The following is a 23,557-nucleotide window of genomic DNA, read 5'->3' as shown; positions in this document are numbered from 1 at the left end:
GAAAAGGCAGGAAGCTGTGATCAATGAGGAATTGGTTGGCTTTTAATTTGAAGGAGACGAAGATTTTGGAGTGCAGGAAAACGGCTTCAGCGTCGTTGTATGTGAAAAGGAAAAGTGATATAATGTCATGTTTTTAGTCTGGATTTCATTAAAAAAGCCAAAAGCAGGGACCCATCGCTGACACATGATTGGTCTTTTCGTTAATAAAAGAAATTAAGCATGATGATCAAAATCTCTGAATAAGCTTTCGTGGTTTTTTGAGTGTATGTCGTGTTCTGAACAATCCAAAGATATCCAAAGATAGACAGGATGTTTACAGACTGCAGGAGCTCTGGGCTTATTTTACATCACTGTTATTACTACATACCAAGAATATCTCTTTTCTGCATCAATTCACTTCCCAGAAGAAAAAGCAATGGTGGAAAGAGCCGAAGGCAAGAACACAGACTAGATAATTATATCTTTTATTGCTATGTGCTCCCCATTACAACAAACAGCATCAGTAGTGTACACTTCAATCTACACAAATACATAGTAAAGCAAATAGAACAGAGTGACTTGCGTTCATGACAATCCAATACTTCAATGCATGGACAGCACAGGGGTATTGATACAGTACATGGAAAATCCTATGCAATAACAGCTGTCTGAGGCTCAGGGATTGTCAAAGTAACATCTACGGCTACTCTAGTTATCATTCCAAGCTCTCTATAGCATTAGCAGCAGTGTTTATAGGCAGCAAGTAAATGATGTGAAAAGAACTGGGGAGGAAAATGAAAATACTGCCAACTACAAACAGCATAAAACAGCTTTACTGGTACTACGCTATTCATGTTTTATCGGTTAAAATAAAGCATCTGTCTGGTCAGTTCACGCTGCTGCGTTGCAACGACTCGGATAAAGACTTCTACAAAACAGCTGTGAAAAAACAGCTTTCTGACAAGTAAAACATCTCAAAAATGAGCATGTATATTTACATCTAATTGTTTGCAAAAACAATGTCATTTCTACTCTACTGTGTTCGTTAACAAGCACAAATCTGCTTCCAATGTGAAAATATGACCGGAGAAAGAGGTGATCAGTTTTCAATGGTTTATCCAATGCAGCTTATCGGCCGGCTGCTGCACACGCTGCGACAGCAAAGCAGAACCCTTTAACTTTCAATAAATACTTATGCACTCAATGCTATATACATGTTCTATACATTGGCACACAGGACTGAGTGTGGATAGTTGCAAGCTATTTCTTTGCTGAAAACACAAATCTGTGCCTTTTGCTATTGCAGTCAGATGCATGGTGGTTGCAAGGAAATCCACTTATAAATAAATAGCTTTCTCTCTCCAAAACCTTTTCCCACCTTAATAAAAAAGCCATTTAGAGAATACTTTGGAAAGAAAGATGTTCCACATACAGTAAGTTCTTTTTTTAAATTCCAGCTTATTGTACTTACAACAAAGCTTTGTTCCTGCAAACGTAACACGTACCAGAGAACCTCGTTCAGGCTAATCATGAAAGGATCTAACGAGCTCCAAGGGCCATTAAGCAATTTTCATATTAAAACTGAATGACATGGCTCTGTATTGGCAGACTGTGAAAGGGTAGATCAATTTTCCAAGCTCAGTACTGACAGATTACATTGTTTTAGCTCTTCATAAAAAAGCTAAAAGCACAGCTGGAACAAACAGCTGGGTGGTGAAGACCGTGAGAGATGGCGGGGACTCCTGAGCTAAAATAAGTCGGACTTCATTGCACGGGCAGAATATTTCATGTGTCTAAAAGTTAAAGATAATTTGTTTTTGAGTTTGTCTGGTCCCTAGTGGTCAAAAGTCAACTAATGCAGCTTTAGTTATTAGGCTCACCTGTGAACGCGAATGCAATCCAACACAGCAGTTCTGCTAACAACTCATCATTTTCACTCTTTGCTGACATTCCTCAAAGGTTCTTATGATTTTACCTGATTATGGAGGTTTCAGGCAGTGAGGACGTGTAGGCTACATAGGCTGCCTCCCTTCCTTCCCACATCACTGCCCTCTACGACCTCAATAACAATCACAAACAGAAAGCTTCACAGGACAAGGATTTATAGCGGTGTGCTGATATCGGATTGCATTTCTTTTCACAGGTTAACGAAAAGTCACGGTAAAAGTGAGGCTGAAGTAAAAACACATTTTACATGTATTAAGAATAATTTTGGTCCTTTGACCTGAGTGTTGTACGGTCTATTTTATATGCGCATGCTCTTTAGTTAGTTCTCTTCTTTGCCCTTAAGTATTTCTGAGAAGAAGAGAAAAACATGGAACAAAGCTAAATATGAAAGGCAGCCAGCTTGGTGCAGCAAAGCGACTGTTAGCAATAAGTGAGCTCTGTCTAACAAAGCTGTTCCTGTACTAAACACAGAAACAGGATGAATGCTTCGGTGCTGATAGGTGGTGTTTTCTTTGGACAGAGCCGGTTAGCTTTCCCCATGTTTTCAGTGTTTATGAAAAACTAACTTAATTGTGTCATACAAGGTATCAAACATCCCATCTCTCTGCACTTTGACTTTTCCTTAAGTTAGAACAGAAACCTTCATGGCATTCTGAAAGGAAAGCTACATCAATAATCAGTCAATAATCCCTTTCTGCCCATGTGAACAGTCCCTGGAAGGGTAAACACTGGCACCAACATCTGTCAGAACTGCTTAAAAATGTATTTGAAAGCATCCCACCTTCTTAAAATAATACTGATATTTTCATGTACAGCATTTACAGGAAGCTTTATAAATAGTGCGCCGGGGAAATTCATCTCTGTTCGTGTTTCATATTCACTTAAAGTACGGTAAATCATTTTTCACTGAATACTTTGACGGCTGAACTTTCTGTAAGTCGAGCTTTAAAGTTCGATTTCTGGCAAGAAAACTGGCAGTTTGTAACATTCAAGTAGTGGGAATTCTCAGCTGATCTGGCTTTGACTATTGTTAACTTTAAAATGACACCGAACTCTGACATCTACCTCAAAGGTCACAATGTGGGGACAGGATATGGATGCAATCAATTAAACGCACCGTAAAGCTGAGATTTATCCAAAAAGAACCAACGTGGCAAACGTGCCCACATGGAAGAGATATTTATAAATCTTATAAAGTTTGTATCTGTCTTGTGTGAAACTTGAATGAAAAGCATATAAGAGTGAAAACAGATATAAGATCCCTTAAAAATTATATAATGAAACTTGTATGTTTTGGATACTAAAACAATATATGAAAGTAATGAGAAAGTGGCCGCTTTCATGAGTAAATCATAGAAGTTTTTCCATGTGGGCGGCCTTTAGTGGAGTCATTTTTAAATGAACTGAAATGCAAGAGGCATTTAAACCAATTCCTGCATCTATTTACTCTCTGAGTTCTGCTAAATCTACACAGCTGGATTAGCTCTGGTCTCTGCACCTGCTCACACGTTCTCTCTGGATACCTGCAGCAGCATAGCTGCTCTGCAGGCAGCAGGGGTCTGCTTTATTCAGTAAGGAGACCAGGCGACCGCTCGTCCGGAGGGGGAATGCAGACACCTTCCTCCACCTGCTCTCTCAGTTTTCACTGTGCAGGTGACATTAGAGAAACATTTGCCTGAACAAGGTGATAAAATGAAATAAATGTCAGACATCGGGAATGTATGAGTCAGAGCAACAAACATCTTTTGAATGCTGAACTGTCCTTTGGCTGTTTTGTATCCCTGAAAGTATTCACTACGAACGTAATTTAGCTTTTCATTTGACACGGTTGAAAACTGCCCGTGGCTCACGTGCCCCTACACCTTGAAATGCTTTCATATTTGTTTCATATTAATATAGAAGTGTGAGGGCAAAGTAGCACGGCTGTTTCAGCCTCAGTATTCTGGAAGCTGCAGGTGGTTAAAGAGATATTTAGAGTCCGTATCAGGGTCAAATTCTTACAAAGTGAACCAGCACTTTTCTTTCTTTCTCTGTGTTTTCTGGTGTGAGAAGACTCAGGATGAAGCTGGATTATCTACTGTACATTACGAGTCCTAAAGGCAAAAGCTATGACTTTCATCGCTCCACTTCAGAATATGCCACAGGCTGCCGACTGTCCACCAAACTGCTTGACCTTTGACCATGAGTAGGACCAGCCTGGGTGGACAGCTTCCTGTCAGTGAGGTCCGCATGCCGTGGAACCCGCCTTGGTGCTGTAGCGATCTTTGATGGGGTTTTCTTAACTGGAGCAGGCGTGGTGATGTGTTTTGCTGCACCGCCCGATGTGGCGGATCCTTTGCCCGCGCCTCGTTTCCCACCGCGAGTGCCGTTGGCCGCTACTGCGGCCGTTAACGTCTCAAGGAGCTGCGAGGCTGATCCGAAGCGAACGTGTTCCTCGGTCTCAGCCGCCTCCGAGAACATAGACAGGGCTCCGGTGCGCTTACTGCAGGAGTCGCAGCACAGCTTGCTGTAGCCTGGGATAGAGCAGTATCTCGCTAACACCTCCATTTGGCAGAAGATGGATTTGTCCCCATTACACGGCTCATCTGTAAGTCAAAGAGCATACAGTGTAAGCTCGCCGCAGTGTCAAAACTCTGGAAAGTTTAAATGGCCTTGGAAAGAGATCAAAAGAAAGGAAGGGATGCCTTACAAAGCGCAGAGGCGTTGCTTTTAATTAGAGACTGACAGCAAAGAAAGTGTCTGTGCACATTCTAACAGTACATTCAGCATAACGATGCTCATTCTGTTCTGCCTGGACGGGAGATGTGACCCAGTTTCTTCTACTACTGTACAAACCAATTCCAAGCGTGTTTGGTGTTGGCTCCGGTTCATCCCCCTCACGCTCTCAGGCACCAGAACTCTGCTTTTGTTTCTCTAACAAATAAAACTGCTGAGTGTTGCTTAACAAGACTTACATCCGTCCTAAAACCACTTCCAGAGACCTCAACGACTCTTCTAAGCACATGCATGAAAATGTCTCAGGTCTAATCAGAAAGATCTTTTACCTTGTTTAATATTTTGGCATTCAATTGCTGCCCTTTAACACAAAAATGCAAAATAACTACCTTTATCTCTGCTAAAATTATAAATAAATGTGCACGGCAGCACGGTAAAGATTTAAAGTAAAGCTAATAATCGCACAGCAGCGTCGGCCAAACAAACCACAGACGTTTTGTTCATTCAAACCTCTTCTTTTCCTTTTTGAGGGACGATGTTCTACATAAACTCACAGCATGCACAGATAAAACAAACACATGCATATATAACAGCTGGAATGCTACCTGCAGAGAGCTTAATGTGCTCTCGCAGACTTATGAGTGTGCTACATTATTATTATTATGAGCTGTATCTCTGTAACTTAAATACTGACTTGGCATTTATGTTTCGCATAAAGAGCATGCAGCGACATTTACAAATGACATGCACTTCCACTGACACGATCAATAAAATACGCTTGTTTAAAAATCTGTGTGCTGTCTCAGAAAAGCCACGTAGGTGCTTAGGGCGCGTTATTAAAATCAGAAGAAGTTCCATGAAAAGGTTTGGATTTGGCAGGATTCTGTTTGGGCTCCTTTTGCTGATTTTCATCGCTGTTGTGAACAAACACAATGCTTTGGGGGGGTTTTGTCTCATTTTTGTTTCACTGCACGTTGTCCTAGAATAGTGACACACAATCTTAAATTTCATGTTTGTGATCGCGTCCCGTCACGGCTGTACAAGTAGGTAAACTCTTGACTTTAGTAACCTGTTAAACGTCCTTCAGCAGCAGCAACCTGTGTTAGCTTCTCATAGACACCAAACTGTTTACATCACTGGACAGCCCCTTCAAACATGTCACAGCATCTCACTCGTCCTGACTTTAACACGATGTTTCGTCTCCTAAACGCTAAGCCAGCCTCCTGCCTTGAGTTGGTTTGTGTTTCTATTTTTATTGAATACAAGTCACCCAGACCCTGCATGCTTTGGTGTGCAGTGTAGCTTAAGAGTTACACTCTTGTCCCATCTGTTCGCTAAACGCTGTCCTAGAAATCTTGTGTGGAACATTCAGTTCTTTTGAAAAACTGAGATCTGCCAAAATACAGGTTTGTTTTCTACACTGGACATATAACATGGTTTTTATTTCATTGTAGAGCTTTCTGCAGGTTTTTGTATGTTAACTTCAGGTTCTTCACAGATCTTTGCAGGACTGTTGGCGAACTTCCTTCACATCTTGTCTCATTGCAGATGAATGAACAAAGAATATTTGGAGCATCTCTAAGGTTGTGTGACAGAAAGGTTTTAAAACAACCAACAGCAGCAGACTTCATCATTAACCTTTGTATGTTTCTATTTGTAGATTAAGCACAAGCTAATTAACACATAATGCACTTAGAAGCATGACTGCTTGAAAACAACGTCGGCCATTTATGCACATGACATCGTAAGCTCCACGAAGTTTCCCCTCAGAATAGAAAGTGAGCGATTATGCAGTTTACTTAATGAAGACACAAAAGTCTTATTCCATTAGATCTATGAATGAGCTTTCGATCAAAGCAGAATGGGACGATTCCTTCGGCTTCACTTGCTTTGATGCATTTCAAACCAAAGTCTAGCAAACATTCGTGCAGGCGCAGACGCCTTCCTGTGCTACCACAGAGCAGAGTTTTTGTGGGGTGAAGCAGTTTCATACAGACGCTGGACACTTTCAAATGTCATCACAGCAGCTCCAACTGGAAGAATGACGTTAGCAGCAAAGTAAGAGGAATAATGTGTTATTTCTTCACATATGTCATTGTCTGGGCTTTAAATCACTAAAGGAAATGACTTTAAATGAAAGCGTGACAGGGCGGCACGTTTCAGTCAATAACAGCATGTGAAAGGACGCACTGTTAACATCTGAATACATTTTTCTTCCTTCAAGCAGTGACTGATTTAATTTTCGAACCTGCACAAAACTCGAAGTCTAAATCAATCACGGGAAATGCTTAAATGAAGTTTTACTGTTGTTGTAATGTCAGCAGAGATGCTTCCGTCTACCTGGTCGTGAACTGCACTCACCCGTGAACAATGTTGGTACTTTCTAATGAATTATTGCAGGCTAGATGGACCGAGCCCGTTTCGAGGGGCTGCCGATTGATTTTCCTTTTCATTTAAAAATAAATGGAAACCGTCGGCTGGCTGCGAGGTCGGGGGAAATGCAAGATTTGGTTTTTTTTTTTATCAAGGACGTAATCTGCTAAAATGAAGAGCAAATGACATGCATTATGTATTTTGTCTAGAGGACCTGCTGGACTGAAAGACGGGCATGTTGGAATTACTGATTATGTGGAGGGAAGCACAATGTGCTGAAATGTTAATGGAGTAAATGAAAAGAAGACGCTGCATGTTTGCTACGAGGATTGCACCATCAGACATTCTTACCGTGGCAGGGTCCAGGTTTGCACGGCCTCACGTTTTCGGGCTTTTCTCCGTTACACTGATCTCCAATCCGGCAGGTGATCAAACGCCTTTCTATCCCCTCTCCACACGTCACAGAACACTGAGCAAGAGTTTGAAGATAAGAAAAGTGAGCTGAAAATTCGCTTCAGGTTTGATGTTCAAAAAGAAACAACACTTCTTACTTTCCTCAGTTTTATATGCCAGAAAACTATCCTGGGAATACATCACACGACTAAAGTATTTTGTCTCAGTCTCACTTTGCCCTTCGCTTCAGTGGCATCTTTATTTTGTACCCAGGGAGTCTGGTGAATTAACAAACTTAAAGCCCTCAAATGAAGCCAAACAGCATCTGAAATCTCAACAGGCCCAGGTGGAGAGATCCTCTTTCTTCTGTTACAACATGTTGAATAATTTATTGATAAACCTGCAAGACTGCAATACTGAAGCAATCAATCGCATCACCCGTGGCCCCGTGTGTGACACGTGGCTTTTTACCCAACCTTTAAGTTTGGCCACTGACACCAGAAATAAACGTTTCCCTTCAGTTGTGATCGGTTAGAAAGACGACATCAAAACCTCAAATTAAACTGCAATTAATAATGTGAGAGCTGGTGAAGCAGCAAACACACCATTAATTATTTGGTGGATCTTTGTCTCATGTTTTAGACTGAGATCTCCTGTGAATGTCAGCAAAATAATTGAAACTCGTGCATGAAAACAGAAAACTGCGACTAAGAAGTTTGACTGTTGGTATTTTAATGAACACTGTAAGTGGCTAATTTCATGAGATTTTGTCCGAACATATTCCATCAGCCTAGAAGTAAAAAAGCAAGTTTTTATGATTTAAAAACATCTTTAATTTACCAACAAATAATTAAAGAAACTGCACCACTACTCTCACTCACAGCTTAACAGCTTAACGCCCCAGGCAGGAATCGAACTTGCAATCCTCTGTTCCAAAGGCGTGTAGTCTAACCACTACGCTATCCAGCTGCTATCTATCTATCTATCTATCTATCTAAATATTGCTATCTAAATAAATATATATATATATATTGCTAATCAGAAGCTGTAGCCCAATCATGTTACAAAAACCCCACCCACACAAATGAACAACTAACACAAAGACACACACATCTCATTAGCTCTTTTTTGCATCGTGCCACTCAGCCGCACGCCTGATTTATTGAATTCTTTGATGTGGTTTTTTAAAGGTCTCATTTGGAGGAAGTGCAGGCTGTAAAACTGGCATGTTTGCAGATGAGATGCGACACGGCTCTAAATTAAATATTACAGATGCCTGATTCGTTGTACAGAGACCCTGCTATGTCAGCTGAGGTGCCATTGGGGAACAGAAAACAACGTTACATTAAGAATGAAATCAGTCACAAAAGTCTGGGACCAAATTCTTCACCCTCACATCAAAGACAAACAGCAAATATAAACGACTCTTTCAGATGCGATTCTTTGATCTGCGACTCAAAAGAAAATTGCTTTTTCAAGCTCAAACCCAGTAACGTAAAATATTTGCCACCTTAGTATTTTCTCCATTTTTTGCATATTTAACATGTTTCAGATCATCCAAAGTTACCTTTGTTACCCAAAGTGACAAAGCAGCAGTCGTCTAAACCCAATAAACGGTTGTGCTACACTTGCACAATCACACTTTGCAATCAAACAGATAAATGGGAGTGTTTCATATCACTGTGGAGGGAATTTAGGCCACACGTCTTTCCTGGAGGGTTTGCAAACATGAACGGCCTGTTTAAGGTCATACCATCGCACCACCACGTCTGATGTTTGTTTTTTAATAAAATAGTGTTAGCTTGAAGCCGGATGTAACAGGACTCAAACCTTGCAGACAGTTCTGCTTTTGTCTTGTCAGTTCCCAAAAGTCTCGGCGATGATCCAGATGTTTTTTGGCAGATGTGATTCGAGCTTTTGTACTCTTTTTGGTCAGCAGTGGTCTTTGTAACCTTTTCCAAAGTGACAGATGTCAGTGAGTTGGTTTCTCAGCTGCTTCTTTATATCGTGGAATGATGCGCTGTTTAGTTTGCTGCACTTTGTCCCACTGCAGGTCTGGGAGCGGGGAGTGAACTTGAACTCCACTTTCAAGTTCTGCATAAAGACTGCATATTGTATGTTTTTGCATTACCTTTATTTAATAATATATTTTTTTAAAAGATCTGAAACATGAAAATATGACAAATATGGCCCCCGCCCCGAAGAACAAATACATTCGGTGGATACCTCTGACCAGGCTCCGGTCCTCCACTGGGCAGGACACGGCACTCTGTTACAGGGCCTTCGGCTCTCGGGCTTCTCGCCGCTGCAGTATTTGCTGTGGATGGAGCGGTTCGTGCCATCATGCAGGAACTGTACGCAGCGAACGGTTCGGATCTGAAAGCCTAGGCTGCTGCAGGTTTTGGTACAGTGCTCCCATTCTTCTGAGATCCATCTGCAGGGAAAACAACACAGGGTCACTGACGTCACCTGGTAACTGCCACTGAGGATGTAAACACAAGGGGTACACATTTTAAAAGAGACCAGTTCCAATAATATGCTGTATAAAAAATGAAATAAACAATGAAATAAAAACAGAAAGAAAAATGAATCTCTTGGCCATGATATCTACTCTTCACTGAGATAGAGAGATGCTCCCAAACCAGCCAGCGGACACAAACTCTCCAGAGTATGCTACGTCTGCTTCAGGCTCTCCTACTGGTTGCTTAAACCATCTCCTCTGAATATCGGCTCCCTCGAGCCATCTCTAGACTTCTGGAGAAGCTATTTGTCATATGTCAAAGTATGAATGCAGGTCAGCCATTTAAACCAGTAGCTGTGCCTTTATGCACACCACAACAGACCAGACCAGTGTCCAGCTGTTCTACCTTAAATCCAATCAAATCAAACCTTCAACTGTGACCATAATTTAACATGCTTCATAATAAAACTAACAATTGATTTTCTGAGGTCAAAAATCATGCGAGCAGTATTTATTGCAGATTTCCAAAATAACGTCACATCTTTTTGGAAGGTGGAAATTCCCCTGAGTGATGTTAGAAAGACTGATGGTTAAATCTGCTACATACATCAATCGGCAGTGAATAAATTATTGAGTAAAAATATACTTTTAGATGCGGCCTGTCACAACAGGAAGGGATTTCTGAACGGAGGAAAAGGGGCAGGAAAAATGGGAAACGATTTATGTCGAGTTTTCACGGAAGGAAGCAATAAATAAATAAATAACGCGTGGAATCCAGGAGCAGGCTCGGATACACTGTTCACTGACGAGAATTAGTATGCAGAGGTGAAATGTTTGTTAACAGAAAGCCTGAGCGCAGACAAACACCTCAGACAAAAGACGCCATCAGCACAGAAAGCTGCTGACGCCTCCACATAAATCAATAAAGGCATTTAAAATTCGGCATGAATCCTCTTACATTAGATTTCCATTAGCTCTAATCTATACACTAGCAGGTCTCTGAATGCACTTCATTTCTCAAAGATTTCCCAAGCTCTATGAAGGCCTTGTATGAGCAGGTTTTTCTGTTTTTGCATGCGTCAAGAAACATTATTGTTCAACGTAGGACGAAAAGGCTGCATAATAATGTTTAAATAGGCAGTAGCATTTTTTACTTTTTGTTTTGAGTGCTGTAACTTTTCTAAAAGAAGCCAAACTGAAAAGAAGCCAACGCTCTGTGCACATATCTTTTCTCCGGTGCCATTAAAGAGGATCTTGGCAGGTTTTCCAATAATTTTGTAGTAAATGTATAATTTATGTCCATCTAAGGTCAAATTATGCTGCATCATGTCAGAGTTTATCCCAGTAGGCTAAACCTGGCAAGTTACTGTGACAAGATTTCAGTGGATTACACAGTAATCAAACTCCTTTTATATACCGAGGGTTGCACACTGACTATGTGCCAGAGCAGCTTGAGTTCACCAAACAATCTCACGAACGTTCGGTGAACATGAAGAATGAGTTTAATTAAAAACTGTATGTATTGAAGTTCTTGTGCATTGTAAGACTGATTAAACTAAATGTGAAAATACGCCAGCTTCATGATCCCACATCAGTCGTGAGTCGATGCATTTCTATCCTTTAAGGTGCAGCGATGCAAACATGCTCTTTGACTTTTCTCATCTCTTTCATCAGAGCGTCCTCAAGATTCACAAAAACCTTGGCCTCACGTTGTGAAGCAAGGTGGAACAATGATGGGAAAAAGAAAAAAAATCCAGCTATTTAGGCAATTTGCCTTCCTCTTCAAAGGCCTGACCAAGTACCTGAACATGACCATGCACATCATTCATAAACAAAAAGCACAGAGTGAAAGCCCTGAGAGACTGCAAAGACCCATTTAGACGCTACAATCTTCTTCATCATTCACTTACCGAGGTAGAATATTTGGACGTTTATGTTATAACTCATTCGCGAGCTTGCATGTGGAGAAGGATTTAAAATGTGATTCTGAAAGCAACAAAAACACTGAAATGCAAAGTAATTAGACAATAACTGATGGGTGCACAGAGATCAGACAAACAGACGATGCTGAGAGTGAGGCGGCTGTGTCAGGAGGTCCAGCAGAGGCTGGTGGTTTGATGCCTGGCTCCTTCGGTCTACATGTCTGTTGAGTTTGTAATCAGGCAGCGGAGGCGACGTCTGGGTTCAACACTTTATTTCAGGCTTTACAGCGGAGCTCCATCTCTTTTACCTCTCTCTACTTTCTTCTTCTCCCCTCTCTCTTACCCAGCATCATTAGCGGCGCCCCTGGTCTGACAGGGTAACAGCATGTACTAATTTGCTTCCTTTATTATAGAGCCTTGTAAACACAACTATGTCATGTGTCCTTGGCAGGATACTGAACCCTAAATGGCCACAGATGCCTCCAGTTGCACAAGCGTCTGCTGCGTGAGTCTGTCTATAATAGAGAGTGTGCTATATTACAGACCCTATGCTGAATGATCAGTCAGACTTAAAAAATTCAATCAAATGACCAAAACAAACGTACTCGTGACAAACAGCACACACACCAGAGTGCATCGAACTGGTACAGATGGTTCTCTGGTGTGTGTTGCTTTTACAAAGCCATGCTAGTAGCTCTGTGAGACTATAAATACAGTGGCTGTTGTTACAGTTGCTGACCTCTAGGGGCTCTGCCCATGTGAGAGGGCTCTTTCTCCTCCTGTGTTTCAGGTCTAACCACAGATGAGATGTGTTGCAGCTCGTCAGCCACTGCATAAAGACCGCCATGTCCAAATGTTTTCACCTGCAGTGATTCGGGTAGTGGACTGTAGCTGTGCACAACTAGTGAAGCTTGGTGTGACTTTGTTTTGTTTGTAGGTGTATCTTTACAACGGGGACTGTAGTGATCCACAGTGGAAGCAGGAAGGGTTCTCTGCCATTTTTGTTTCAGCCTTTTTCTCCTGGTTTGTGGTTGGACGGGGAGCTCCGCCTCTGTACTCTGCTTTCTTACAGATAGAGTGGTTTTAGGTTTTTTTAGCTAGAAAGGAGTGTTTTGTTTGTTATTTTGGCCACTGAGACGATGACGCTTAGAGTTTCCCCGTGTCTTATTTGTTTGTAATTGTAAATTAAATGATGTTCCACTGACGTTAACTATTACGTTTTTTTCCCCCACTTTGTTACACCCCATCCCAGATAACACTTAAGTGGGTTGTAACATACGTGGGCGCTTGAAACCAGGACCTCTCACACCCAAATCCATCACATACTTTTTAAAAACTTGTTGAAGAGCCCTTTGTGTCACATTTAAACGCAGTGATTGTGTAGTAATAATAATAATAATAATAATGTACAGCATTAAGGTTCATTTGTAACTCTTTTTCTAGCCCCTTATCAAACAGCTGTTAGAGCCTAAACCTGACTGAAAAGGAAACGCGTCTGCAAATGAAAAGGAAGCTACACAAAGTGCATGTACAAAGAGGAGCGCGAACCACAGCCTCATAGCTAAGACATTTGCGACTGAGGCTCTCACCGCACTTCTATCCTCACAATGAGAACTTTATCACTCAATGAAGGACAGCCATTATCTCAGGGCACCGGCTTAACTCACGGGTTGGGCAGGCGATCGATGCCGTGAGGTTCACTACAGCGGCCTGGATCTCCACCCAAGGCCATTTCTGTCTCCTCCACTTTTATCCCCCATTTAATAATTGCCAAGTCTGGGGCATAAATACAGTAACATCCAAGCTCACAGTGACACCAAATGAAAAGCAGGTTTCTATTTGGAGATCGGGAACATCAGCAACATGATGTAGATGCTGCCATACTCCATTAGATAAATGTCAAATTAATTCTGGCTTTATGAAACGCCAAGAAACTCATTCATCTACTACGGACCATGAAAGCAAAAAAATTCACAGATAATTATTTTCACAGCTACACTGGAACAAATTCTTAAAGACAACAGTGACATCAAAACACTACACATCTGAAAAACGTATGTTCTTCCATTAAGATACACAAGGCGAGTTTCCTTTCTAAGAAAATGATAACAAGAGAAAACGTCGTGCCCAGGAGACATTTGCTCTATTAGTTCAAACGCAGCTCCGCTCTGAGCTGCAGCCAAATCCTTCCCCCCCCAAAGGGAAGTCAATCGCACTCAATCCGTTTCCAAAACGGCAGTGAGTGAATCATCCAGCGTTAGATCTCAGGAGCTTTATGATCTCTTCTCTGGAGTTTTGGTTTAAAGCTAAACGGGACAGCTTACATGTAGCATTAGCTTCCTGTGTGCTGCATCATCTCAGAGTTCTTAAGCAGGCTGATGAGCTGTGAAAGGAAGTGTGAAATTTGGATGGATGATTTCATTTGCATTTTCAGAGGTCAGCAGACGTTAAGCTTACGTCTTTTCCTTTTCCATTCACAGTCGCGCGTCTTTTATCAGCGTAACAGCTCCGGAGGCAGTTTTCCCCTTACATGATTATGTGTCTTTACAACAGACTGCTGTGATTTTTCTCACAACTCATTGCTCAACTAACAAGTCGCACTGAAGAGTAAACGTGCCCACAGGTCACTGCACGCTGAGAAACCCTTTTCAACTTTGGTTGGTCTCTGAAGATCTGAGCCGGCCTGTGAACTGAATGAAACATGAAGAGCACTCCCAGCTGAAGCAGGAAACCTGTGTGAACCACTGAACACCAAGTTAGTGACAGCATGATGTCCAATCAAGATTTGTAAAATAAGCAGTTCGATTAATAGTGTAACAGTCTCACTCTTTTCAGTTCAATTCAGTGTTATTTATACAGCGCCAAATCATAACGAAACGCCTCAAGGTGTTTTATATTGTAAGGTCGACCCTACAATAACACATACGGAGAAACACCCAACAATCATATGACCCCCTATGAGCAGCACTTTGGCGACAGTGGGAAGGAAAAACTCCCTTTTAACAGGAAGAAACCTGCAGCAGAACCAGGCTCAGGGAGGGGCGGGGCCATCTGCCATGTTTGCCACACTTCAAAAGTCACAGACCTGTGAACATAAAGACAGCTGTCACTGTTTCACTCACTGCTTTGCCTGTTAGTAGCTGCTCCCCTTGCCACAGCTGTAACTACAAGCATAACCCAGCAAATACTTCAACACTGAATAACTCGGCTGTTGCTGACGGCTGGACATATTTCATGAGCACTTACTGGATCGTCTCATTGAGCAAATCTGTGTTTGAGAATTGTTTCATGTTTTCTTTTGTGACAGTACAATAAGAACACAAGGGATCCACTTCCGACTCAAACCAAGGCCTTTCACTGTCACTACGGAGCATTTCTAATCCTACTGAGCAAACGGGCTACACAATGAAGAACTCGCATCACACGTTTATCATGATGCCACCAGCGGGGTGATGGTTATGATAGCACAGGAATTAAATAAAGAGAAAATTAAATGATTGAAAAAGTGTTGAGTGTAATATTTGTCGGTTTACGCAGAGTGGAAAACAACCCGGAACTAAATGTAACTGACTTAGTTGTGAAGTAAATGTCACAGCTCATTTTCTGATATCCCGAGGCAGCTGACTTATTATACGAAGTTATAAATTTCAGATTTTCTGTGAACGCTGTGTCGTCGGGACCTCTCGGGCTCTGCTGCTTTAATTCTGATCTTTCTAATTCTAACCTGTCACAGGTCATTTTAACCGAATCATAAAATACGCAGGCTGAATAACGATTACTTGATGGTGCTCATTTTGGGAATTTTGAGGCTTTGCAGATGTCAAATTATGCAAAATTGCAGAGATGAACAGAGCAGAGCTCACTGAGTCATGCTTTCACTCTGCACATTTGTAAACTGTGATGTCACTGGGTGTACTTCGATACTATAATATCTGATTTGTGGAAAAATCAATGTGTGTATATGAAGGCAAATACTAATATAATATATTTTTATCTGATATATATTATATGGATCCAAAATTAATTCTATATTCAGAAAAATATGATATTAATTCATCGAATGGCAAATATATCCATATACATATATATCAGCTAAATGATCTGTACTTGTATAAGGTCACCGTGTTCAATTCTGAGAGGATGTTAAATTCAATGATAATTCGCTCCAAAGGTGCTCCACTCTGTGTCGCCCATATCTGACCTGTAAACAATACAAAGTCATTTTCTGTGCCTAAAGAGGACGAAGTGTCTGAACCAGAGCTCACATCTTGATAAAGACAGCAGATTTTTGGCTGCTAAGCTTTCATTTTCACTCCTTTCACACTCTAGTACAGTCCAGTGATAAGAAACAGATAATTGAAATTTAAATGATGCTGACAAAGGCATTTACCTACTGCTCCTGTGAAAACGTAAGGAGACACAAGACACCTCTCAAGTGTGTCCTGGCTCTGCAGCTTCCTCCAAGTTGGACACGCCCAAAATGCCTCATCTAGGAGGCGTCCACGTCAGCTGTCTCCTGTCGATATGCAGGAGGGTACGTCTCTTTTGAGCTCACAAAGGTATTCTTTGGGTTGCTACCTGCAGATCGTGGCCATGGAGGGCAAGAATGTAGACTGACAACAGACCAGTAAAACGTCTGCAACACTGCCGAGGCAGGACCAATCCTACTGTCAATTTCTTCAACAAGCCCCTGATATACTTAAACTCTGGCACTTGAGGACGAAATTCATCCCCTACACTGATTTTGCACTCCACTCTTTTCCATCTGAGAACCATGGCCTCAGACCTGCAAGTGCTAATTCCCGACCCAAACACTTCAAATTCAGCTGCAAACTCCTCAAGTGTCAGCTGGACGTCGCCATTTGATGAAGCCAAGAGGGCCACGTCATCCACAAAAAGCCCTGACGAGCTCTCGAGACCACTGGCTGTGATACCCTCTGCTCCTCGGCTGCACTTAGAAATTATGTTCATAAGTTGCCACTGATGAAGAGAAAGAGTGGCAAAGGGCAACTCTGGTGGAGTCAGTCCCACTGGGAATGACTGAGACTTAATGCTGGCAACATGTTCGTCAGGTCCAGCTTGAGTAGAAGTTTAACAGAAACCTTTCTTTAGCTGGAGGATGAGGGGAGGCCTGTACTCACTGAGGCTGTGTGCAGTCCTGAAGGTTACACATTCTTCGGATGGGTTTGGGCCTCTTGCCAGCGTCGCAGTAGCCTCGATGAACCATCTTGGTGTCTCCCTTTTTCCGACATCCATACTTGGTGTACTGAAACCCTGTCCAGAAAACCCCCACCCCCAAAAACCCCATGTTTTAATTAGAAAGACAGTTTACATCCTTTTACTGGGGTTTGACTTTCAAACTTCCTTTGCAATTACTCAAGTCACATTTTTAGATCTAATTTCCTTTAAGTTTAAAATATGTCTTAAAGCTTTTGTCTACTTTTAAGTTAAATACCAGCGAGCTTAAGCCTGCTGCATAAAATCTTAGAGGTGTATTCAGGCTAATATAAATATATATATATATATATAACACAAGCATGTGTAACATCAAAAAGGGAAAGAACTGCAGTTCAAGTGTGAATGTGTGAATGAGACACGAAAGTGCTTTAAGTACTCAAGTATAAAAGTTCCATTTACCATTATGGGATATTTAGTGAGCTGGAAAAATGTGTCGTTTTCTTTTGCAGGATTACAAATTTCATGCTGTTCCCACACTAAAGGTCAGAGTAGAGGTCACATATCAAGTAGATATAAGATGCAAAATTTGACAAATATTAATGTTGTATCAGTTTGTTTCTTTGTTTGAAATATTTGCAGCTATGAAGTCGTGAAATTTAAGCTCACAGTGACATCTTTGTTGGCCAATTCTGCAGATTTGAAATGCTGATGTTCTTCGCACAGGGATGTTTAAAAAACAAACACAACATTTGACATATGAATAATACCAAAAAACACAGTAGAAAAATGATAAATGAAGTTTTTTAGGACTCATGACCATCGGGGGAAAAGAAAAAAAAGGTTAGGGTAGCAAAAATCAATCTTATATCAAGTACCAACCTTATCTTTCCTACACTAAGAAACAGTGAGTACTGCCAATAACACCTTTTCGATATTCTGTGTATCCATGCAAATGAAAAGACTTTGTGGTTAGAAGTGCATATAACAAATGTATGTCAATCATCTTGTTTGAAGACACAATATTTGGTTTAATTAGCTCACTCAGTCAATAATTTCTTACTTCAAAGACACAGCTTGAGAATGTGGATAAAAGCAGATCATCACAAACACCTATAGACTGAATATGAAACTTCAATATACAATTTTGATAATTAGATGAACAGTATTTATTCTTCTTCATTCATTTTTTTTTTTTTTAAGTGAAGGTAGTTTCTGAGTTTACCTCCAGCACATGGCTTGGAACACGGAGACCAGCTCTTCAGAGCCCACTCATAGGTCTCCTCCTGGATGACATTGTTATTGTTGATGGGCACCGAATCTTCATGGATGATGTACTTATACATCAGAGTCGACCGTGTCTCATTGTCCTTTGGTATAATCTAGAAATCAAAGGAAGATAAACCATTATACCATCATCCTCCGTGTCTAATATCAAAACACGCAGAAAGATTGCCCTCTCTCAAACACGGCTCCTGATTGGGTGGCAGATAATGGAGGAAATGGCTAGAGAGGAGAATTCATGGGCAAGTTGAGATGCACCAGTTTTGCTCGTGTCCCCGTCTCAGAGCTTTTCATCTGGATCAGTTTAAGATTTTACAATTATATTAAAAGACACGATATATAAGGTTTGAAGGTGAAAGACGCATAACTGACAGGATAACTGACAGGCTTGCAGGAAAAAAAGAATATTTCATTTGTGGAATTAACAACTCTTTAAAATCTATGAAAGGCTTTTGTGTAAATGTGTAATCGACAGCTTTTCATGGTGTGTGCCATTAATTTTACATCATCGTGTAATACAAAAAACACAAGATGAGTAATAATATAAGTTATGAAGAGTAGCCTTGAAGTGAAATAAAATTCAGCAGTTGACTTCAAATTCAAACATTACGTCGTCACCTCTTCACCACAGAGTGTCTATTACTGTGCTACAGAAAGGAGGAACATGGAGAAAATCTCAGCATTTCAGCATCTACCTTTTGGCTTTTAGGTCTCGCTGAATGAAGTCTTTTCAAAGGAGAATGCAGAGTTAAACTTTTTGAACATACTTTAGAGTCTTTCTTTAAAAATGAGACTTTTCTGTTTTGTACTCAGGTGCCCTTCAGGTCAGGCTGACTGCAAAGCAGAGCAGCCAGATGGAAATATGAAATGTGTGGTGTTTATTTCATTTTTTTACCCCAGAAAATCTGAAAGTTTACAAGACTCGCTAACATTAAAGCAGTTTGAAAAACAGCTGAAGAGGAAATGAGCTACGGCCGTTTTCTTTCTTTCAGTCATTCAAGTCTAGAAGCCTGTCCTGGTTGGAAACGGTGACTCGAAGTCCCAGCAGCTACTAGTGTCGTGGCTCAAGAGTTGGGAGTTCGCCTTGTAATCGGAAGGTTGCCAGTTCGAGCCCCGGCTCCGACAGTCTCGGTCGTTGTGTCCTTGGGCAAGACACTTCACCCGTTGCCTACTGGAGGTGGTCAGAGGGCCCGGTGGCGCCAGTGTCCGGCAGCCTCGCCTCTGTCAGTGCGCCCCAGTGGGTCCTTAGGGACTAGTAAAGCGCTACACAAATACAGGCCATTTACCATTTACACCTCACCAAGTGTGGTCAATTAGCAATTCAGCCCAAGCAACACCTGGAGACTCTTGCACTGCCACTGCAAACAGAAGGCGCTCCTCGTGTTAGACCTTAGTGTAGAAAGGAAGTGAAGCCTAACAAAAGCGCCCGGGCTTGCAGTGCAGCAGCAGCTTTTGTTCCTAACTGTACCCAGCAGTGAGGATTCACAGACCTCCCTGTTCCCTGTGTTCTGCTTTGGTTTAGAAGCTAACGTGCTGCCGCATTAACAGATATGAGCCGTGACTTCAATTCACAGAGTAACATTTTAAGTGCTGGAATCACAAATGGAGCCGAAACCACTCAAGCATCTATACGGACCAGAGGGACATTTGCATTTAAGATTTAAAGCTTTGTTATGTGCCACAGACGATTATTTAATTTGCTTGGCAACCTTTAAACTGTGTTTTCCTCAGCGGATGATCGTTTGCTGAACTATTACAGGTGCAAGGCAACATTTGAGTGTAATGTCAGGAGTCCTAGGAAAGAAATGCATGGTGTTCAGAGTCTGTTCCTCTTGTGCTCATACAAGTCTCCTGTCTGGAGGTTAGACACTGGTTCATTTTGGATTTCACCATCTTTGTTATGATCGTATTTGGATGAGAGGGTTCAGTGCCAAGACATCTGCTAACGATTAAAGCTCGGAAGATTCATCCACAGACGAGTTCAGGTTAAAGGATCCACCCACCTCCCACTCAGAGCAGGCCTTCATTATAAATACTTTAGGTTGAGTTTCAAGTATTTATAATTATGACAGGAAAATATCAAACTGGAATTTTTAGTCTAACAGGCTACATGTTTATTTTTGAGTCTGTGGGGTTTGACTGTCAGACTCGAGTAGCCAATTAAGGAACTGCAATCTCTGCACTTGTTTGTGTATTGTTGCTTTGCAAACACTCACGCTGAGACGGATTCATTAAATGTTTTAGGAAAGACTTATAAAAGTAAAACATTTGATCCTGTTCAAGAAAACACACATCCAAGCCCAGACGACTTCTCAGCAAATATTATCTTCATTGAGTTGACAACACGTGTTGCAGAGACACACAACTGAAACATATTTCTGGGGTCACAGACGATGGTGGTGATGTTTCGATGTTCACACCGTCACAAACTAACAGCTGGGTAAGTTATTGTTGCCAGTTTGCAGTCACTTCCATTATAATCTGTCATAACTGCAGCACATTTGGATTCTTTGGTTTTGTGCATCTACATGTTCACACTCATGTAGATGTTTTCTTAATGACTTTGTAAGCACTTTTTTTAAGTGTCTTAATCAAAGACAAAGAGATTTACCGATTTGTTTTTATCCTTGACTTGTGCTCAGAGAGAACATGAAATATTTAAACGATTTGCACACAGCGTCCCTAAAATCTGCGAGATTAAACTCCATGTTTTTTCAAGTTGCAGGAGAAAGTTCCTGCTACGTCGCTCGTGTTTTTCTGACAAAGCTCTGTTCCTGGGAAAACTCATCAGTTTCTGTCACATCTGTTCTCTTCGATACGTTTGGAACAAACACGCCTGTCTAATTATTTTCCCGTCATAAAAGAAAAACAGCAAATATCCCAGACGTGGCAATTTAGAAAAGTCGACCGATGTGACATGCAAGAAATCAGAGTTGATGTCCACGAGAGAAAAACGATGATTAGAAAAATAGAAAGTAGTTTCTTTGTTTTTTAACAAGCTTCTCATACAAGTGAGACTTGAGACTAGCTGAGATTCTAATAAACAGAAACAAGGGGAAATAAATAAACCACCCTGTCAGCCATGACTGCATCATTTGATCACTTCCTCTTCTTTACCCCTTGAAAGTCTACCAGCAGCAGCCCATATTTCAGCCGGCTGGATGTACATCAGATGTTAGTGAGGGGGTCTCTGCCTGTGCAGCTGCCCCTGGAAAAACCTGGAAATTACTCTACCCACATCTTCACTGATATTTCCTGAGGTGTCAAAACTCATCATTAGTGATAAAGGGGAGGTGAAATGTCCAGTGAAAATCATTACTAAACATCCAGTTTATAAGTGATGAATGTAACGCAGCTATTAATTTTGCATTTTTTCCTCCTCGCTGCTGGCTATGGTCTCATTAGTAACTCTGACTGTTTTTCGACCTGTGGGAGCATTTTGAATGAGACGGTCCCCTGCTGCAGTGGGACTGGCTGTAAAACTGTCCTAATAGGCAGTTAAAGTCTGGTCTTCAGGGCACTGACTCAATTTTATGCACTACTTCAGTTCTCTTCGTGTCTTTTGGGATGACTGAGAGTCAGCGTTACCCTTTTCTGATGCTGGAAAAACCATTTCTCCATTGATCCGCGTGCACGGGTTTGTTTCGTTAATGTCATTCAGACACACAGTTGTGAAAATAGTTGTTCGCATGGTCACCAGGTCCTTTAGGCATTCAATTTCAAAGTGCCAAGTGTTAGCTCGACTTATATATTTATTATATTTACACATAAATATATGCCCCCCCAAAAAAAGAACAAAAAAAAAACCCAACTCAAATGCCACACAACCCTTTTAACAACAAGCACCCACATTCAAAGAATTGTAATTCCACTACTGTGAATCACCACAGTGGATTTAAATAAATCAGTTCAGGCACAGTCATTAATTTAGCAGGTTTATCAAGTATTGCAATAACTGTTTCAGAATTACAGCTATTTTTGTACGTAGTCCTCCACAGTTCCAGAGGCTGAAAATATTTGAGCAGCTGACTGAACACCAGTTTCACAGGCTTCCTAACAAGCTGCTCCCTTGTTATTCATATTAAGCAGATATGAGATATGAAGTTGATTAAATTTAATTTTGCTGTTCACTGAAAACTGTCCGAGGGCCAAAGATGTGTCGATGCCTGATGTAAATGAGGCCAAGTTGCAGCATGGGCACGTACGTCTGCCAGTAGGAGCAGGTGTTTATTGATGATGTGACTGCTGATAGAAGTAGCAGGATGAAGGGTACAGAGATACTGTATGCTCTCTGCTCAGATTGAGCCAAGCACTGCAAACGTCATCAGACGGAGCTTCACAAGGCTAATGGATAATAATCCGACGTAAATGCAAAAGCAGCTCAATAGATTCTAAAGGTGAAGACATGGAATATTTTTAAAAACACCTGATCTGAACCCAGCAGAGCAGACTCTCAGTCACCGGAAACAAAACTGAAGGGAGCGAGACACACAAACCAGCATCAAAGTCCAGTTTTCTGCAGCTGGTGTCCTGCAGGTTTCAGATCACACCTGGGTCAACACACCTGAATCACCAGACCTCTGGAGAACTTCAAGACATATTGAGGAGGTCATTTAACCATTTAAATCAGCCGTGTTGGATCAAGGACACATCTAAGTGTTTGGAAAAGTGTACTGCTAAAAGTACTTTTATTGCACTACGTTATTTCACTCTTGAGCTGCTGTAACATGAATCAAGCAGCTGAACTGCCACCTCAGCATGCACGATACAGAGTCTTGCTAATGGCCTACTAATGTTATTCAGGTGTGTTGCAGCAGAGACACATGGAAAAGTTTCAGGACACCAGCCCTCGAAGACTGGAGTTTGACCCCCGTGGCCTAGTAGACCATTATGGAGGAAAAATAATAAATAAATAACGTCCAAATTCTCACGGCCCTGACTGTATCCATGGCATTTGAATTTTAAAGTTTCACCAAAGCCATCACGTGCAGCTTGGAGTTGATTTGGAGGTGGCTGAACAAGTATCTATTTCTACGATCAGAGTTAAAAATACATAAGAAAATAAGAAAATCTGAGTAAACATGAGTGCTGACATGTAAAAGTGTATTAACGCTCATTGTCAGTCCATTCTATCGTGGAAGCAGAGTTACTAATTATTCCTACTTGCTCACGAGCTGCATGTAAAATATTCTGCCGGATATTCATCGCATTTTCATAAAAACAGGCAAAGCATCTGGGGAAGGAGAAGGCGCATCTGATGATTATAGCTGCTGTATTGTGGTAAAAACTAGCTCATTCACACTGCTTA

The 23,557-nt window shown here is 41.3% G+C and overlaps 1 protein-coding gene across 2 annotated transcripts in view; it reads right to left on the bottom strand.

The window, feature by feature from the left end:
• Positions 1–448: 448 nt before the first annotated feature.
• The window catches only part of adamts3 (ADAM metallopeptidase with thrombospondin type 1 motif, 3), a 130,019-nt gene continuing 106,910 nt past the window's right edge, over positions 449–23,557 (bottom strand). For both annotated transcript variants that reach the window (XM_040003439.1, XM_040003441.1), the window contains exons 18-22: positions 18,191–18,347; positions 16,932–17,064; positions 9,634–9,841; positions 7,366–7,483; positions 449–4,511 (exon numbers count right to left, since the gene is read on the bottom strand). In XM_040003439.1, coding sequence (XP_039859373.1) covers positions 4,042–4,511; positions 7,366–7,483; positions 9,634–9,841; positions 16,932–17,064; positions 18,191–18,347 — 1,086 coding nt within the window. In that variant the 3' untranslated portion in view covers positions 449–4,041. The remainder of the gene's footprint in view (positions 4,512–7,365; positions 7,484–9,633; positions 9,842–16,931; positions 17,065–18,190; positions 18,348–23,557) is intronic.

Source organism: Simochromis diagramma, unplaced genomic scaffold (genome assembly GCF_900408965.1).
Source record: "Simochromis diagramma unplaced genomic scaffold, fSimDia1.1 OVJJ01000583.1, whole genome shotgun sequence".
NCBI classification, from domain to species: domain Eukaryota; kingdom Metazoa; phylum Chordata; class Actinopteri; order Cichliformes; family Cichlidae; genus Simochromis; species Simochromis diagramma.
Note: the sequence above shows the minus strand (reverse complement) of the source record. Positions and strands in the feature narration are given on the sequence as shown.